This window comes from Tricharina praecox (assembly GCF_024521635.1).
Source record: "Tricharina praecox strain CBS 144465 chromosome Unknown BZA05scaffold_12, whole genome shotgun sequence".
Classification (NCBI taxonomy): domain Eukaryota; kingdom Fungi; phylum Ascomycota; class Pezizomycetes; order Pezizales; family Pyronemataceae; genus Tricharina; species Tricharina praecox.
Window position 1 is genome coordinate 306,310 of NW_026250414.1, and position 17,245 is coordinate 323,554.

Sequence of the window (17,245 nt, forward strand, 5' to 3'; positions counted from 1 at the left end):
ATCCGCACCTCCAGCTATCGATACCGTCCTACGCACCCTATTCCATATCCTTAACGAAAAAAACCATACTCCGTTTCCATCCAGACAAAAGCACTAAACGACCATGTCTTCCTCGAAGGATATTACGAACACCACGGGTCACTCTCCCACGATTCTCCGCCCTCGTGATGAGTCTAAACCCACCCCGGCGAAGGTGACTATGCCGAATATCCCAAAGCTCTCGGGGGAAGAGAAGCGAAGAATGAGAGAGGAATTGATTGGTAGACCGATCACTCCACCTTCTGGTCCTCCTCCATTCGCAGCAACTCTACGCCATGAGCGTGGGGATTTGAGTGAAGAGGCTATCAATGATCTCGAGAAGCACCAGGTCAGTCGAGATCTTGCCAAGGCGGTAGGTTACCTCCTGCTCGTCCTCGTCCTCCCCTTCATTCTACTATTTCATCTCATATACCTGCCGTCCATTCTCCTCCTCTTGTCGTTTTATTTTTTCTCTTCCACCCCTCATGGTGTAACCGATATCCACAGATTTTCTCTAGGTGGAGCGCTGATCAGCCCATGTTGGATGGCATGGCCCGTTCTGTCGCTATTTTTGGCTCCGACGATGAGGGCTCGGATGGCTCAGTTGGTAGTGAGTTGTCACTGAAGGACACTCGCAAGGTGGAGGCAGCTGCGGTAAAATCCCAGGTTGTACGGCGGCAGATGATGATTCCAGCTCTAGAAGGTATGTAACATGCGCTCTTTCTCACTCACTCGATTATGTCTCACAAAAACTAGAGAGTCCCGGAAAGCGTGATCCACCCCCGGTGCGGCTCAGAATGCCCTCGGAGGAACTGTTGCCTGAGATCCCTCCGTTTTCTTTGTCAGATGATGCCGAACCCTATGAGGACAACGACATTACCCCGACCGGTGCTGCTGTTGGACAAGTTCGCCCGGCCCCGGGTGCCTCGAGTCCCACCACCCCCACAGGTAAACAGCCCACCGATGTTGAGATTGAAGCAATCTTGGAGACAATGCTCGCTCGCCATCGTGTCGAGTACGAACGGGACATCCTGAAAATCAAACAAGAGGAAGATCTGGCCCGTTCCAAGGCTAAGGGAGGAACCAGAAATCGGCCGCCCATCATTCACAGTGGCCAGACAACTCCAATGACCGAGGAGCTGATAAGAACAGTGGAAATCCCGAGATACGGAGCTACTCGTGGCGGTGTTGCGGCTACTTCCAGCGACGGTGTGCCGGATAGACCCCCTAAGCAGAATGCACCGGACAACACTCCTCCACATGGCGAGAAGCCCAAGTGGGATGGCCGTGCAATGACGATACTCTCCAGCATCCAGAACAAGGATCGAGATGAGATCATCAGTGACATGATCGCTGACCACCTCAACTTGAGACGGGGTCGCAGAAACAGCGACAGTTCGCCGCCGGTTGGACCAGACGGACCAGGTGTGGTGGACCGTGTCTCGACGTTCAAAACCGCACCCACGGGTTCGTCTTTCGTCTCGATATTCACAGCTCTGATTCCCCCGGCTGGGTATAGAGCCCCGCTCTCGAGATTGGGTCGTCCTTTGGTACCAGACTCCATCAATTGCGATAAGTACACGGTCGTGGCAACATACCATCCTACCTATCGTCATCTGGTCGTCGATATTCTAGATTACTGCCACACGCCTGCTGGATTTGACAGCAGCTTGGTTGTCGACCTCGTCTATCTTCAAGAGTCTGGATACCTCCCCTCTTACCTTGTTTGGCCCCCGCAGGATCACGGCTTCAAACGCTACCAAGTCGCCTCGCAGTGGTCCTTCGTCTCCACCAACGCCAACGGCACCGACCACATGTACGTTTCGGATCTAGGAGTCCTCTCTCAGCGCATCGCCGGTTCCATGTTCCGTGCGTACGAATGCAAGGAGATGTCCAAAGCCGCCCACCGCCGCTACCTAGACTCGATCTCCGAGGTATGCCCCGACGAGATTGAGGTCGAGCTCGTGGCCAAAGCTGCCGGTTTGGATTCCACTCCAATGTACGCCAACGTCCCCACGGACTACAACGTCAGCGCTTCTCTCAACTGGAGGCCGCTCAGGAACTATCCCAACCATCAGCTTCCGCACTCCAGAGACGGCATGCCCACTAAGAAGTTCTGGTTCTATCGTTAGGCACCGGCCAAGACGAAATGAACCACGAATACCTGTAATTTTTTCGCCCAAAGCATTACTTGTTGTTCGCTAGTTGGTCGGTCCATTCTCTATCCTTTGATTTTCGAAGAAAAAAAAAGCTGGTTTGTTTGGCTTGATTGGGTAGGATGGCATTCGTCTTTTCTTTTCCTTTGCTTGCTTACTGTTTCGTCTGCGCATTGGGTTTCCGGAAGGGGCGGTCTCATGGTTCACGGTGTTTTGCATGCATGCTTGTTTCTTTTAGCTGCCTGGTTTTTCTTTCCTTTCCTTTTGTCTTGTCTTGTCCCTGTTTTCCTTACGAACGATCACGATGATTGATGAATGATACCCTGCCTGCATTGAACGAAGTATCATGGCGGATACATAGATGAATATGATTTTTGCTCTGATGTGTACTACTATTCTTTTCCTTCTTTCGTTCTTTCTTTCTTTCCTTTCCTTTCTTTTGCAAGGGGTTTCTTGCTTTTAGGTGGATTGATTCCACACACACAAAAAAATCAGGCGGTCAGTGGAGGTAGTGGATCGAGAAATATTGATGGTGGGCAGATTGATAATGAGGGGCTATAGATTCGGGGGTGTAGAATTTGCTTGTTTTAGATGTATGATACGGTTAAGAGGGAGGTGACTGGTGGATGATGGGGGGATGGGGGGAGATGGATAGAAATGGGGATACAAATGGGGATAGAAATGGCGGCCAAGATTCTAATGGTCGCCATGCTATGTTTGTCATGGTTGGGGGATTGAGGGATTGAAGGATTGATACTAAGAATTGACGATGATTTTATCTATACAAAGTGGGCCCTAGATCTTAGAAGGCTAGGAGAGAGTGACATTGAGTGATACCTACCGTACTAACTTCTGGAGACTGGATGAGAGATGTTACCGTGTAAGAAGTAAGTATCTTCTGCCGAAGTACTTACGAACAAGCCGGCTGACAACTTGATTGATTCAAGATTCAAGAGAACCCGGGGGTTTACAGTTGGGTTGACGTGAAGTCACCTTCCGATCACTCGTCCCCCCATTACGAGGTGTGTAGTTTTCATCCCTCCATTACTCAAGATGAAGAACCGCATGTATTGTACATTTCACCGCAACAAAGGGGAAGGGGAAGCAATACCCAAGTAAGTAAGTAAGTAAGTACGAGCAAATCTCACGACCAAAAGCCAACCCAACCCAAACCAAAACCGAACTCCGTAAGTACACAGATAGCTAGCTAGAAAAATCCTCCCAGCACGCCTACGCCTTCACCTCCTTCGCCTTCACCATCCTGACCATCATCCTTAAACTCTCCTCGGCGACGTTCCAGAGCAACTTCGTCGCCAGCACCTCCTCCGGCGGCACCTTTCCTCTAGCGGGGGTCTTCGCCTTCTTCGCCCTCGCGGCGATGCCGGCCTCGACCGCAGCGTCCAACTCGGGGGTGTAGACGATATACTCGCACTTGAGCATGAGGCGCATCAGGGCCTCGAGGACGACGGCGACCTTGGCGTTATCCAGCAGCGCCATGGTGTTGGCGGGGTACGGCAGGTAGTGGCGCACCAGCAGGTCCTGCGTCAGCGCGCTGTCGCGGCGCGTCCGCGACGTGGATAGGTGCTGCTCCAGGATGAATTGCGTGAAGAGCCCGCGGTAGTCCGGGCCCGCGGGCGTTAGGGTGTTGAAGAAGAGGGAGAAGGAGGAGAGAGGGAGGTGCGAGATGTTATTTTTGTACTCGAGGTAGAGGTCCTCCGTCGCTATGAATTGGCCGTGCGTGGAGAGGTCGGAGAGCTGCGGGGTTAGTGGGGTTATTTGCACACGCGGGGGAGGGAGGATTCACAAGCGTCAGGAAGCGTTGGCGGAGACTGAAGGCAGTTACACCGCCCCAGGAGTCGTATGTGCTGGGTGTTGGTGGGGCGTCGGACATGTCGATGTCGATGTCGTCGTCTTCATCCAGCGGGTCGTCGTTTTCGTCCAGGGTCTTGTCGGTTTTCTTTGGCGTCTTTGTCTCCTCGTCATCACCGAACTCACCCATGAACCCGCCGAGAGTTCTCTGGCCCTTCTTCTTTGGCCGGTGCGCGAACAGTTCGTCCTCCCAAACCGGATGGAACTCTTGGGCCTTCGCGCTTCCATTCGCGAGGATCGCCCGAACAACCCGCCTATATCCGCCGGTACCACGGGTCTCGGGCAGCATCTTGACAGCAATGCTCTCCCTAAGAACCCTCTCCGCCTTCTCCCCCGCATTCTTGTACTTCTCCCGCCTATAGTCCCAATCCGTCTCCAGCGTGAGCAGCAAACACTCGAGTACATTCCCCCACCACGTCCACCTGGCGGGGTGCAGCACAGAGCACGTAAACGCCCAGCCGACCACATCCCACACATCCTCGACGCGCGAAAACAGACTCTCCTCATTCGCGAGTTCGCCGGAGATAGCGTCATCAGCGCTGGGAGACAGCTCTCGGTTCTCGCGGTTCCCGCGACGGACGGAGCGGCGGCCGCGGTCAAACACCCAGATCTTGTCCAGCGAGGCGTTGACGGGGCCGATGATCTTGATGATGCGGTGGACGAGCATGTATGCGGCGATGGGCGCTTTGGACGGCAGCATGCCTTTGCGGAGCTGCGTGGTGTGGAACGGGTGCGCCATCAGCGTTATCACGAAGCGTAGGAACGTCGGCGGCGGCATCAGCCCGGGCGTGGGTTGCTCGCCGGGCGTAGAGAAGCCGCTGAAGACCACTGAGTCGAAGATCTCGAGGCCTTGCTCCGCTACGGCGAGCCCGACAAAGTTTGTCAGCTGGCCGCAATTGCACAAGGTGGAAGGGTGCTCGTACGTAGGTTCTCTTCGAACGCGACGCGGATGCGCTCGACAAGGTTGTATTGCAGCGGCATTACGGACTGGTAGAACCACAGCTGTTGATCTTTGTCGGGAGGTGGTGACGGTGTCCGTTGATGTTGTTGCTGGCGGGGCCGCGACGATGTCATGGCGGGCAAGAAAGGCTGAGGTTAAAATATTGTTTTTAGGGCGGGGCACTGGGGGGTGGAGACGTGCACGTTTGGACACGGGAAGACGCGGTCAGGTACTTTCGATACGTACGAGCCTAGTCGATTATTCAGGTACTCTAGAGTGAAGTGCAGATCAGCGCGACCAACGCCTTTATGGAGTGGGACTGATCTGTGGAACGTTCGACACCATGTGCTAGGGATGTCGATAGCTGCTAACCACGGCGTTTGCGGATCTCTTTTCTACGGAACCCTTCACCTTCCGCATCTCGAAAATCGAAAATGGAAATCTTCAGGAGCTTTTCCGGAAACACACTTACTCCCTTCGCTGGCACTGACTGCGAGCCCTAGCAAGGGAAGGGCATCCCTCGTTTCCTCCCCCATGCTTCACGGATCCTCACTAACAAGAGCTTAGCTAACCGGGGCATGCGTGTGTAACAGCACGTGTGAGCACTGCGTGTAACGACACTTCTATTCGTCTGCCCGTCTCCTCTAGAGTGGTGTAGATAGACGACGGCAGACAGCACTTCGGTTTCGACAACTGTTCGACGTGCCCCCTGCTTGCCCTGCCTGCCCCTGCCACGACGACGACGATAGTGACCATCCTTTCGTCCGTCCATTCTCCGGATGGATGAGGAATGTGCTGTGGTGCGTGCGTGGTCATGAAACAGTCTGCCAGACAATGGGAATTCGGGCTTCGCTGTCGTAGCAGGTGAAGCGCTGAGTATGGATTATCTGGACCTCGACGAGAGAAATGCTGTCTGTCTGTCCGTCGCGGTTTGCTTGTTTGCGTGTGTTAGATATTCGGATGTGTTTGGTTGGCTGTTCGTTGTTCCTATTGAAGGTGGCGGCTATAGGTATCGAAAAAAGTCTTCTCTGCTGGAGAAACAGACGAAGGAGAAGAAGAAGAAGAAAGACACGATGGGAAGCCCATATGGAGAATATGGATGTGCGAAAGCGTAGAGTTCGTTGTGATTCCTCCGCCCAAACAACACCAAGCAGAAGAGACAGCAGACACGCCTGTCGGGATAACTCTAAAAATTCCATCTTCAGCCCTTCCATCCCAACGACAACCATCACCACCGACGACGACCACATCCACCGACGACCATCGTCGTCTCTACCCGCCCGCCTCAAAGTGACCCAGCTCCCACCTTCAATCTCCTCCACCACCTCCTCCTCCTCCTCCACCACCTCCTCCCCCTCCTCCTACCTTTATACCCCACCCGCCTCGCGTTGAGATAACCCCGCCCATCACCCACTCCACCACCACCGTCACCGTCATCGTCACCGCCGCTGACTACAAAGAAAACTCGCCAAAAAAAAAAAAGACTCCCTCCCCCCACCGCCGCCGCCTATTCCCACATAGGTCTACTTGCTTGTTATATCAACTTCTACCGCCACCTCACGCGACCCATTCACTCACTACCTACTCTAGACGACGACGTTACGAAACACCACCCCACTTCATCCGCCCCCATCGAAACCCAATAACCCCGCCCCGCCCTACCCTGCCCTGCCACGACACCCTACGATACCACGGTCTCTCGTCCCGCCTGCTCGAATTTTCCAACCCGTACACTTGTGATCCGGTTAGGCTTTGTTCCGATCGGGTGGCTTTGTGATTTGGCTTTGGCTTGGATTCCCATCGATTCCTTCGGCATAGTTACCTCTGCCCTTTACTTTCTTTGAGTCTCGTTCAAATCAATCTGCAACCCAAAATCCTCCCGCGCTTGTCCAACCAGGTTCTCTCAATCAAAAGCATCAATTTCGCTTCCAACTGAATTCATATAACTCAACAACCGCACCGCCCCTCCCCCGCTTACTCGCTTTCCTTCGTTCAACTCTCCTTTACACACACACATATACACCCACGAACACACGACACTTGGTCCCTCTCTCTCCGATAGATCAGTCGTCCACCTACCCACACGCCGTAACAGCATGCCTGCCGCTGCCGACACGCCCTCCACCACCACGACGACTACTGTACCACCCACCAAAGCCGCCCGCCGCAAGCCCGCCCGGCTCCTCCGTCGTCGCGCCGGTCACCCACACGAGGAAGACGATGATGCCGAAACAGTAGGATCGGACGACTCCTACAGCGATGATTCCGGTCTGAGCGAGGAAGAAGGGTTCAGTGATTGCGAGAGCGACGATGAATTTGAGGATGCATCCGATGGTGAGGGGCGGCAAGCAGCGGTGGAGAAACCGGCGACTAAACAGAGGACGGATACCGATTTGATGATTAATGGGATTGCCCCCCACGGGGGCAAGGCTGAGACGGTGGAGTTCGAGGAAATGGGACGCGAGCGAACGGTTGCGAACGGCAAGCGGGTCAGCGTTGAGGTCAGAGATAAGGCGCCTGCGACTACAGGGCAGGTTAAGCCTCAACCGGAGAAAGAAGAGGAAGAAGAAGAAACGGTGGATGGGGAGGTGGAAGAGACGGTGGTGGAAGAGGTACAGCGACAGGAACCTAAGAAGCACTTGACGCCGTACGAGCGGAGGCAGAGAGAACACGAGGAATACAAAAAGCGGCGCGCCGAGGATCCGAGTTTTGTGCCCAATCGAGGCCGGTTCTTCATGCATGACTCCCGCGACAACGCCGGCGGTAATGGGTTCCGGCCTTTCGGTCCTGGCGGTAAAGGGAGGGGCGGTCGCTTCGGGAACAGAGAGTTCCAACCGCACCATCAAGCGCCACCACCGCCCGAGCTCGCCGGCGAATGGCTTCACGACATGCACGAGCAGATTGAGACTCAGGTTGAGCAGCAGCAACAACAGAGGCCTGCTCCAGCTTCGGCGCAATCTCATCAACAGCAGCAAAATCAAGGTCACAACAACAATAACAACTTTGCTGCCGGTCGTCAGCGAGCTCCGGATCAACCTAGGAGCTTTGGTCGGACTTTGCACAAAGGGACTGTGCAGATTCAGGTCAATCTGCCCGGTATGAAGGCGCCGATCACATTCAGCGAGGTTCCATGCAAAGTTTACACCCGCCTGCCGTTCCACCGCCCGCCGCTTCGCCGAGACAAGCCCGTTAGAATCGCACTTCCGGAGAGTCCTGTTCGTTACATCTACCCGAATGTGCAACGGTCGTTCATCTTCATTCCACGGGCGATGCGGCCGGGCGGGTCGGGATATATCAGAGGTGCTGCTGGCAGGGGACGGGGTGGCTATTCACAAGGTGGCCGAAGTTTCTACGGCGGCGGGTCGACCATCTATTCGCCTTCCGTTGATATGTCGAGGCGGTCATCACTGGTATACGATACGCGCCACCACACGCCGGCACAGGCCATGCACCCGTCCATACCACCACAGCAAGCCCACGTAGAAGATGGACAGACCAGGACAGTGGTCGAAGGTGAGGATGCGGTAGGCAAGCCAGTTGTCAGGCTTCCAAACTCTATTCCGTCGGTCTCTGGTGCTCCAGCACAGTCATCCAGCCAGGCAGGTCACGCACCGACTCCCAGGCTTGCAACTCAGCAACCGCCGCCCTCTTACACTCCTTCGTACACTCCTGCGATGATTCCGGCTCCATATCGCGAAGCTCGTGCTACGCCGAAGATTCCGATGTATCAACCTCGGCCCCAAAAGGCTGTCAATGTAGCCGAAATAGACTCACCGGCGGTCATGCACTTTCCCAGCAACTACAGTGGCGGCATTTACACCGATCATGTGCCTTCCGGGACTCCTGTGATGGCACCAAACGGATACCCGCAACACCCGCAGCACCCACAGCAGCACCCGCAAAACCCGCAGAATCTCCAACAGCCCCAGCACATGCAACAACATAATCGGCACCCATCATATACGTCACAGGCACCCGGGACTCCACTATCGCAAATTCCGGAGGCTGTCCATGCAAGACCTTTCCAGCCCAACCCCTACCCGCAGCAGCAGCAACCCTACTATCAGCAGTACCCTCCTCCACACGCACCGCAGCAGAATCCTATGCCCCATCCTCAGCATGCTCCGATGCAGCCACATCATGGGGTCTTCCACCCTCCGCCACCACCATACGTCGCCGGTCCATCGCCCATGCCCAACGGACCAACAAACCACTACATCCCTCAGTCAATGCAGCCACACCAACCGCCGCCGCCACTTCAGCAGGTTCCAGGACCGGCTCCGCCTGGGCCATCCGGGCCAACGACGATCGCCCAGGAGAGCAACGGAATGGTTTACTATTCGACGTGGGATCCCAATACCACGTACTATCAGTACCCACCGGCCCCTGGTCCGACCTACGCCGATGCGCCCGTCATGACGATGACGCCAGGACCAGATGGCCAGGGGCAAAATGTGGGTGGGACGATGTACTACTACCCGCCACAGGCAGCGGGGTATTACCCATCGTAGTAGGAAAGACTGTTTGGGAGTTGCAGGTGATACATGCTAGTAATTTCTTTTTTCTCTCTCTTTCTTTCGTTACTCGGGTTTTTCCTTTCTTCCTGCTTCTCTCGACTTGATAGTATTCTCATGTTTTTTTTCCGTTTTTTTTTCGTTTTTTTTCCTGGGTGGGTCGGATGGGTGTGGGTTGGTTGGTCAATGCTCCGTACGGGATACGCTGTTTTGTTTTTGATGTTTCCAGTTGAGGCTGCTCACTTGCACTCTGAAATTAGGGACCTTATGATATTATGCATTTTCGTTCTCTATTCGCCAGAGTTTTCTTGTCTCGTGTTGGGTTTGGTTTTTATCATTTATCGGTCTTCCTATTTATTTTCCATGTCCTTCTTACTTTCTTCTGTGTTCGCTCCGATTGCGATTTTCTGTCTTTTTGTTTGGCAGGTTGGGGGTTTTTTCCTTTTTCCTTTTTCTTTCTTTTTTTCTCTTTTCTTGATGAGATGCCGGACGGACGGTTCACGGCGGAGAAAGCAAATAATCATGAAAGCTCACTCTGAGTGCCACTCAGAGCTCCACAAATAGCATTTTGGTTATCACCGCTGTATCCTGACTCAGCGAAGTGTGCTTTTGAAGGCGGTCAGGGTCGATCGCTGAAGGTAGAGTTTAAAAGCTCATCATCTTGACCCGACACCACTCACACTTTGTTCGTTTGGCATCATCGTCAAGTTACCCTGCCATAACTTAGCAATCTTTTCACCTTGCTCCTCCCCACTCCATCTTCTTACCGTTCTACCCCACAATTTTTCATTTATTCACTCAACACCCGCTACCTGCTACTACTCTCTTCCCCCAAACTCGTGATACCCCGACCGTTGATCGTGTGAGGTCCTCGACACCTCCGACAGTTTAACACCACCTCCTCCCCCACCACTACCTTCTCTCCGCACACCCACGCCCACCTTCACCAGTTTTGCCGCCAACATGTCTGCTCCCGCCGGTAACGATGCTGAGAAGAATATCGAGATCTGGAAGGTGCGTTGGTCCCTGCGAGTCTTGTCTTTCACGTGAATAGTTTAGTGGGGTTCTAATTTCAGCTTTGGGGAAATAGGTCAAGAAGCTCATCAAGCGCCTCACTGAGGCCAGAGGAAATGGAACTTCTATGATTTCGCTCATTATCCCGCCGAAGGACCAGATCTCTCGTGCCGCGAAGATGTTGGCTGAAGAATTCGTGAGAAACCTTGTCCGGTTCAGAGTTGTTGCCACTTGTTGTGTGCTGACGGTCCGACCGGGTGTGACAGGGAACGGCTTCCAACATCAAGTCGCGTGTCAACCGACTGTCGGTCCTCTCGGCGATCACCTCCACCCAGCAGCGCCTCAAGCTCTACCCGAAGGTCCCGCCGAATGGACTCGTCGTCTACTGTGGTGAAATCATCACCAGCGAGGGTAAGGAGCGCAAGATCAACATCGACTTCGAGCCTTTCAAACCGATCAACACCTCGTTGTATCTCTGCGACAACAAATTCCACACTGAGGCGCTCTCGGAGTTGCTCGAGTCCGACAGCAAGTTCGGGTTCATCATCATGGACGGAAATGGTGCGCTCTTCGGTACCCTCAGTGGAAACACCCGTGAGATCGTCCACAAGTTCACCGTCGATCTCCCCAAGAAGCACGGTCGTGGTGGTCAGTCCGCGCTGCGTTTCGCCCGTCTGCGTGAGGAGAAGCGCCACAACTACGTCCGCAAGGTCGCCGAGTGCGCGGTTCAGAACTTTATCACCAACGATAAGGTCAACGTGCAGGGACTCATCTTGGCCGGTTCCGCCGACTTCAAGAGTGAGCTCGCGCAGTCCGAAATGTTTGACGGTCGTCTCCAGGTCAAGATCATCAAGGTGGTGGATGTTTCCTATGGTGGAGAGAACGGATTCAACCAGGCTATCGAGCTCGCGGCCGAGACTCTGAGCAACGTCAAGTTCATCCAGGAGAAGAAGCTCATCCAGAAGTACTTTGACGAGATCTCGCAGGACAGCGGACGTGTCTGCTACGGTATCGACGATACCTTGAAGGCGCTGGAGCTGGGTGCCGCCGAGAGTATGTGCCCCTCATTGCACCCCACCTAGGGATTTTTACTAATGGTGCATAGCTCTGATCGTCTTCGAGAACTTGGACATCACCCGCTGGACGCTCAAGCCGTCCACCGGTGGTGAGATAATCCTGCACACCTCCAAGCTGCAGGAGCAGAACCGCGAGCAGTTCATGGACAAGGAGACCGGCCAGGAGATGGAAGTAATCGAGCAGATGCCGTTCCTCGAGTGGCTCGCCGAGAAGTACAAGGACTTTGGTGCCACGCTCGAGTTCGTCTCGGACCGCTCCTCGGAGGGAAATCAGTTCGTCAAGGGATTCGGTGGTATCGGCGCTATGCTCCGGTATAAGGTCAACTTTGAACAGCTCCAGGACCTCGAGGACGAGGATGAGTACTACGACGGTTTGTTCCCTTTGCTTTGCCCAGCTGAGTGAGGAATTCAAGAGACTGATGAGTGCAAGATTGATGGTTTTGTGACCTCGCTCATGGCGAGGACGTTCTTCCGGACAGCATCTGCCCGAGGGCGTCCCGCACAGTGCCCAATGAGGCAGCTGGTTTCGGGGAGATGGCGGCGGTGGTAGGGGGCGAGACGACGACGACGATGAAGATGGTTTGTGTTTGATGGTGATGATATACGCGGGGTTCGAGGATGAAAATACGTCAGTTTTCCACACTCCTCCCCCCATTTCTACTCATATTCTGATGGTGATATAGTCTGGTTTGGGATCAACAAAAACGAACGAACGATATGGCTGGTCTGGTGCGGGTCTGCTTTTTCAATCTTTTCTATTCCTTTTTTTTTGTTTCTTTCTTTTCTTTTCTTTTCTTTTCTTTTCTTTTCTTTTCTTTTCGCATGAAACAAAAACGATCGATTCACTGGTAACTGGGCTGGGGTTTTTGTTTGAATGTTGGATGGACGGCTGTTATAAATTTTTCTTTCTTTCTTCTTTGATTTCTACTACTTCCAAGTAGGAACTACGTAACGCTTGTTGTAAGCCCAATCTTGTAGGTGCCGTGTAGGTACTAGGTAGGCTAGGTATGCTGGGGCTGCATCGAATGTCACTCGCTTTTTGTGCAAATGTTCTCGGCTTGCGGGGGCAGATTGAGGGCTGAATTGGTGACTGAATGGTTCACTGTGGTGTAGGTGATGTGGGTGCTCGAGCTACTGGTGTCGTGCGGGTTGGGTTGGTAGAAGTAGGTAGACTCAGCAGGCCACCATAAACATAGCACCTTCAGCATAGCAGCACGACAGATAACATCTCCAACCTACAGACACCCACCCACCCACCCTCCCCCCATCAATCCACCCACCCACCCCTAACTCTTCCCCCAAACACAAAACCCAATCCCGGTGCAAACAGCGACAATCCCCGCCCAGGTCCTGCGATCGACAACTTTCCCATCCGCCCACCAATCGCCGAGCACCGTGAACAGGAACGCGACCGAGTTGACGATCGGCACGGTGAGACTCAGCTCCGCCTGCCCGATCAGGAGGAAGAACCATACGCTGCCTGTCAGGTTCAGAAGAAGTGGGATTGTGTACGACGGGTGCCGGAGAAGGTCGTGGGCTGTGTGCAGGAGCTTTATGATCGGGTTGTGAGAGGGGGTGGGCGTGGGTGTGTATAGGAGGGCGGCCCGGCGGATGAACGGGTTGGTGAGGCCCCTAGGAAAGGGTGGGGTCAGTGGGGTGGGGGGGAAGGTGGGAGAAGGGAGGGAGGGGGGCCGAACCAGCACATCCCCACGAGAAGGAAGCCGAGCGTCCACCGGAGGAGCCCGGGGTCGGCGGGTACGGCGGGGTCTGCCGGGGCGGCGGAGTCGGACATCGTGCGGGGCGGTAGTGGTGCTGCTGGTGGTGGTGGTGAAGCTCGTGGTAGTCGTGAAGCTCGTGTTGGGACTTATCCGTGTACCGCGACTTGACGTGACGTGTGGTTGCGCGTGTCTTGAGTGGCGCTACTCAGGTACCGGTACGTACGCGGGCGCTGAGTCAGGGTCTTCAGGGATATTTCGACACTAGTTAGAGTACTGTGGGGCTCATGAGATATCACCTCTCCCGGCCCCCGGGCTGTTTGTACAAAATTGCGGTTGAAAACTGCCGGGAATTACTCGCTGGAGCTCGTAGATACACATGGAAGAACGACGCCCCAAGCGGAGTCAAATATCGGGCTTGCTTCATCGTTTCGTATCCGATCATGGCGGTAATTACAAGTACCTATCCGTGTGTGCATACGTCCCACGCCGTCTCCTCCGCGGCCGCTCGGTTTCATTTCCACCAAAGGAAACCCCCAGGCGCTCTACGGCTGGCTGGAGCGCCTAGTAAGATATCTAGCAAATGTGCTGGGTGATTACCTGTCGAGTGAAATCAAGTGATTACATAAATTTATAATGCCATAGTTTCTTCAACCGTAGTATGTTTTTCGGATAGGTCACCGGATGATCAGCAGCACCTCTAAAATAAAAAGCAGCCAACTCCACAGACAATGCCAAATGAATCAATTTTTCCACTATTATACCTTATAATTGGCAACTAGTAAACACCCGTGTGGCGACCACACGGTGTGCGGTCATTAGGCCAGCGCCACTTAATGTAAAGTCATAAGTAAGATCTGTCAAGACTCAACTGCTCGGGATCCCTTTCCACACCATATCCATCGCGATCTGCTGGGCCGGCTTCTTCATTGTCCTTCAATGGTATATCCGGTCTCCAACATTGCTCGCCGTATATCAAAAGCAACACATATCTCAAAGGAAGATAAAGAGAGCTTAATTCGGTGACGTGCCTCAAAACACCGATTTCATCGGCTGTTGGTCTATTGTAAGTTCTGGGATCCCGGTTCGTAATATCCAGCATGCGCAACTGCAAAGCAACAGGTTGCTCTGGGTTATCGGCCAAGACTTCTCCAGCCGTACGCCAGGTCTAAATCAATGGATTATGCGCATGGAGCATGTCTGTCAGCTCCTGCAACACCTGAGGATTCACAGAATTGTCGTGGGGACTTCGTCGCAAGTGCTACGGTTGTGAACCACATGGCCACACCGGATACAACGCTGAGGACCATTGTCTGGAACATCTTCCAGTGCCCCCCCCGGGACCTCCTTGGATCCTTTGAACTTGTCACTCCTTTCCTTATTCTCCTCTCCTTAAGTCGGCCGCGTGCACGGCTGAAGGGTGGAGGAAAGCACTCGTCATCCCCGGAGTATCCGGAGGACGACGAGTGCTACCGCCCACGGGGATGAATATCCCTCAGGTAGGTCCACCTGTAAGTTTCCAGGCTCCCCGTGTTGCACTAGCAGCTCAGCACGTTGGTGCTGGCTGAAGTTCATGAATTCCGTGAGGAGATGCAATGCGAAGTTGGTATATCTCGCGCCGGAAACAGCAAGCGTCGGCGGTGTTTTCGACCGTATTCGGGGGATGTGGTCGTAAATTGGTGGCCGCATGGTTGCGTATTCGGTGTTGGGGATGTTGTGGTGCGAAGGATGATCAACGGCGGATAGCAGGTTGGTTTAAACCCTTCTCGTTGCCGGGCTGGCGGACAATGAGTGAAAATTCGCCGGCGACAGTGGCTGTTCTGACCCCACATGACCAGCTGGTTTGGAATCCTCCGTACTCGGCTGGTGAGGTCGATACTGTACACCGATATCCGTCAGTTTCCAAAGGCATATACACACCGAAATTGAAGCTTGAAAGAGGATTTGACGAACAGTTGGGATATATGGGTGTCCTGGTATCGATAAAAGAAACAGGCGCATAATATCAAGGTTCAGTCAACGCTGATATCGAAGTTCGCCGGAGCCGAATGTCGATGTCGTTCGTTGGGGAGGAAACATGCCACCGAAGGTTGAAATGGTGAAGTTTGGTGTTGTGGATTACGTGTGTTGTGTTTGTGGGTGGTGTGTTTATAGTTGTGCGAGGTGTGTGGTATGTGGTGTGTGGTGTGGTGTTGTAGTTGCGGCTATCGTCGTGAGGACGGAGGACGGAGCTTCAGAGTATTTAAAGCCCGATTAGGCGCATTAGTGAGTCATAGCAAAAACGGAGAATATATAGAATTCCAGAATAGAGAGCGATCAACTAAAGGCTAGTCGATCAAAGATACTAGTATCTCAGCAAGTTTTTTTTGGCAAATCCCACAACTCTAGCTCTTTGAATATATTTAGTAGTGTACAAGCGCAAGAACACAACTGCTTTGATGCCCACCACTGCGGTATGACTTTCTCCCTCATAGGATACGATTCACTATGGATCACTATAGATCACTCGGCTTCCGTGTTTGATCCGATGTCATTCTTTTTACCTACGCTTGTAGTTTCAGTGACGGGTACGGCTGAAGGGTGCATATGCACGTCTGCTGCTGCTGACTTGGTGACGTGAGTTCCATATTCCTACAGCATGGCGTCGAAGGCTTTGAAGTTCGGAGTTGGAGCGGGTTTACAATCCCGAGGCGATGGTGAGGAGTTCCTAGGGGTACATACGTGTTGCGAGGAGCGTAAAGCGAACGCCTCCCGGACCGACCCTTAGCCATAGCAAGTTTTCGGGTTGCCGTCAGCGTTCGCGGAGCTCGTGGCGTGTGCGTGGCCGTGGCCGATGCGGCGTGGAGAGGAGGGCCGTAGATATTCACCTTCCTAGCATCCGATGAGCGACATACGGCTACTCTGCCCAACCGTCCGCCGTGTGCATTCTTCGGCTTCGCCGCGGCAGTTGACCTCACCCACCCACCCACCCACCCACCGCGCCGCAACGTTTCGCGCGCGTCAAACGTAAGCGCAAATAGAGTGCGCGCATTGCGTGGTACTACAAAGTGCACACCACAGCGGACCGCATCCCGCGAACCGTACACTGCACTACACACCTTCACACACACATATCTAGGAACACAAATACGTACGTAGGGCATGACGACGCCCAGAGTGGAACTTGCATGGCGAACATCGTTACTCCGAGTCGAGTACCTACGGTACTCTATGTATTAGTTAGGCGTGGTTGGTGTGCCGGCATGTAGAGTTGGCACGGTATGGTACTAGCTAGTCCAACAAAGACAGCTCCGGCGCCGGGAACCCGCCAACAGGTGACCCACTCCCAGCACAAACATCTTTCGTTCTCCACCATCGCCTAGTTGTTGCCATTGCTGGTGCCATGATGTACTGTGTTCTCCCATCTACTCTACAGAATTCTCCCGTGGACGACAAAAAATAGGAGCACCATTTGCACGTACGCCCAACTGCACTGACACGTTGCGCCCAGCCGAAACCACGCCCAGCTGCACCAGCCACACCAGCCATGTCTCAGCCACTAAATGTACCTATCTTTGTTAGAGAGGCGAGTACATACGTTGGGCGTTGGGTGACATCTGCACGCGTGCGTACGCAATCCTCCCCCCCCCGTGTCTCCACTCCCCCCGACCCCCCGCAAGTGCTGTGCTGTGCGATCTCCAGGGTGGGGAAAAGGAAAAAAAAACCTTTCTCGAAGCAAAGACTCGGACGAAAAACATGTCGGCAATAGAAATCCGAGCCTGGACGAAGAGAGGGAAAGCTCTACGAAAAGGGGGGGCGGGGTGGGGGACGGTGGAGACGGGTGAGGCGTGGCGGGAATGGTCGTGTAGGCAGCTCATGAAGCCGAATCCATGGCCCACGGGGTCCGGTTGGCAAGTTGGCAACAGCCCGGATGCTGGACCATCAGGGAGCCCCAAGCCGGACA

The 17,245-nt window shown here is 53.9% G+C and overlaps 7 protein-coding genes across 7 annotated transcripts; 3 read left to right on the top strand and 4 right to left on the bottom strand.

Annotated features, from left to right (window-relative positions):
• Positions 1-582: 582 nt before the first annotated feature.
• Positions 583-1,750, bottom strand: BZA05DRAFT_398032 (uncharacterized protein). Its single transcript, XM_051483674.1, has 2 exons — positions 775-1,750; positions 583-721 (listed from the first exon to the last, which is right to left on the bottom strand). The coding sequence occupies exon 1, from the start codon at positions 1,632-1,634 to the stop codon at positions 861-863; it is 774 nt and encodes a 257-aa protein (XP_051339361.1). The 5' UTR covers positions 1,635-1,750; the 3' UTR covers positions 583-721; positions 775-860.
• A 1,463-nt stretch (positions 1,751-3,213) lies between these two features.
• BZA05DRAFT_398033 (uncharacterized protein) lies at positions 3,214-5,250 on the bottom strand. Its single transcript, XM_051483675.1, has 3 exons — positions 4,967-5,250; positions 3,979-4,901; positions 3,214-3,929 (listed from the first exon to the last, which is right to left on the bottom strand). Exons 1-3 carry the CDS (start codon positions 5,115-5,117, stop codon positions 3,405-3,407), a joined length of 1,599 nt encoding a protein of 532 aa, XP_051339362.1. The 5' UTR covers positions 5,118-5,250; the 3' UTR covers positions 3,214-3,404.
• A 1,380-nt stretch (positions 5,251-6,630) lies between these two features.
• Positions 6,631-9,464, top strand: BZA05DRAFT_452889 (CASC3/Barentsz eIF4AIII binding-domain-containing protein; the record flags this gene model as incomplete). The annotated part of the gene is made up of 4 exons (XM_051487482.1): positions 6,631-7,472; positions 7,536-8,437; positions 8,579-8,828; positions 8,907-9,464. Coding segments are annotated over exons 1-4 (2,103 nt in total), but the record flags the coding sequence as incomplete, so codon positions are not given.
• A 127-nt stretch (positions 9,465-9,591) lies between these two features.
• BZA05DRAFT_398037 (uncharacterized protein) lies at positions 9,592-10,122 on the top strand. The gene has a single exon (XM_051483676.1). The coding sequence runs from the start codon at positions 9,684-9,686 to the stop codon at positions 10,059-10,061; it is 378 nt and encodes a 125-aa protein (XP_051339364.1). The 5' UTR covers positions 9,592-9,683; the 3' UTR covers positions 10,062-10,122.
• A 48-nt stretch (positions 10,123-10,170) lies between these two features.
• On the top strand, positions 10,171-12,357 carry BZA05DRAFT_45487 (eukaryotic peptide chain release factor subunit 1). The gene is made up of 6 exons (XM_051487529.1): positions 10,171-10,511; positions 10,588-10,707; positions 10,778-11,564; positions 11,617-11,958; positions 12,018-12,215; positions 12,271-12,357. Exons 1-5 carry the CDS (start codon positions 10,461-10,463, stop codon positions 12,020-12,022), a joined length of 1,305 nt encoding a protein of 434 aa, XP_051339365.1. The 5' UTR covers positions 10,171-10,460; the 3' UTR covers positions 12,023-12,215; positions 12,271-12,357.
• Positions 12,358-12,872: 515 nt separating this feature from the next.
• Positions 12,873-13,480, bottom strand: BZA05DRAFT_373563 (uncharacterized protein; the record flags this gene model as incomplete). Its single annotated transcript, XM_051481732.1, has 2 exons — positions 13,285-13,480; positions 12,873-13,219 (listed from the first exon to the last, which is right to left on the bottom strand). Exons 1-2 carry the CDS (start codon positions 13,377-13,379, stop codon positions 12,874-12,876), a joined length of 441 nt encoding a protein of 146 aa, XP_051339366.1. The 5' UTR covers positions 13,380-13,480.
• Positions 13,481-14,055: 575 nt separating this feature from the next.
• On the bottom strand, positions 14,056-14,424 carry BZA05DRAFT_398042 (uncharacterized protein). Its single transcript, XM_051483677.1, has one exon. It carries the CDS (start codon positions 14,402-14,404, stop codon positions 14,147-14,149), a length of 258 nt encoding a protein of 85 aa, XP_051339367.1. The 5' UTR covers positions 14,405-14,424; the 3' UTR covers positions 14,056-14,146.
• Between the last annotated feature and the right edge of the window lie 2,821 nt (positions 14,425-17,245).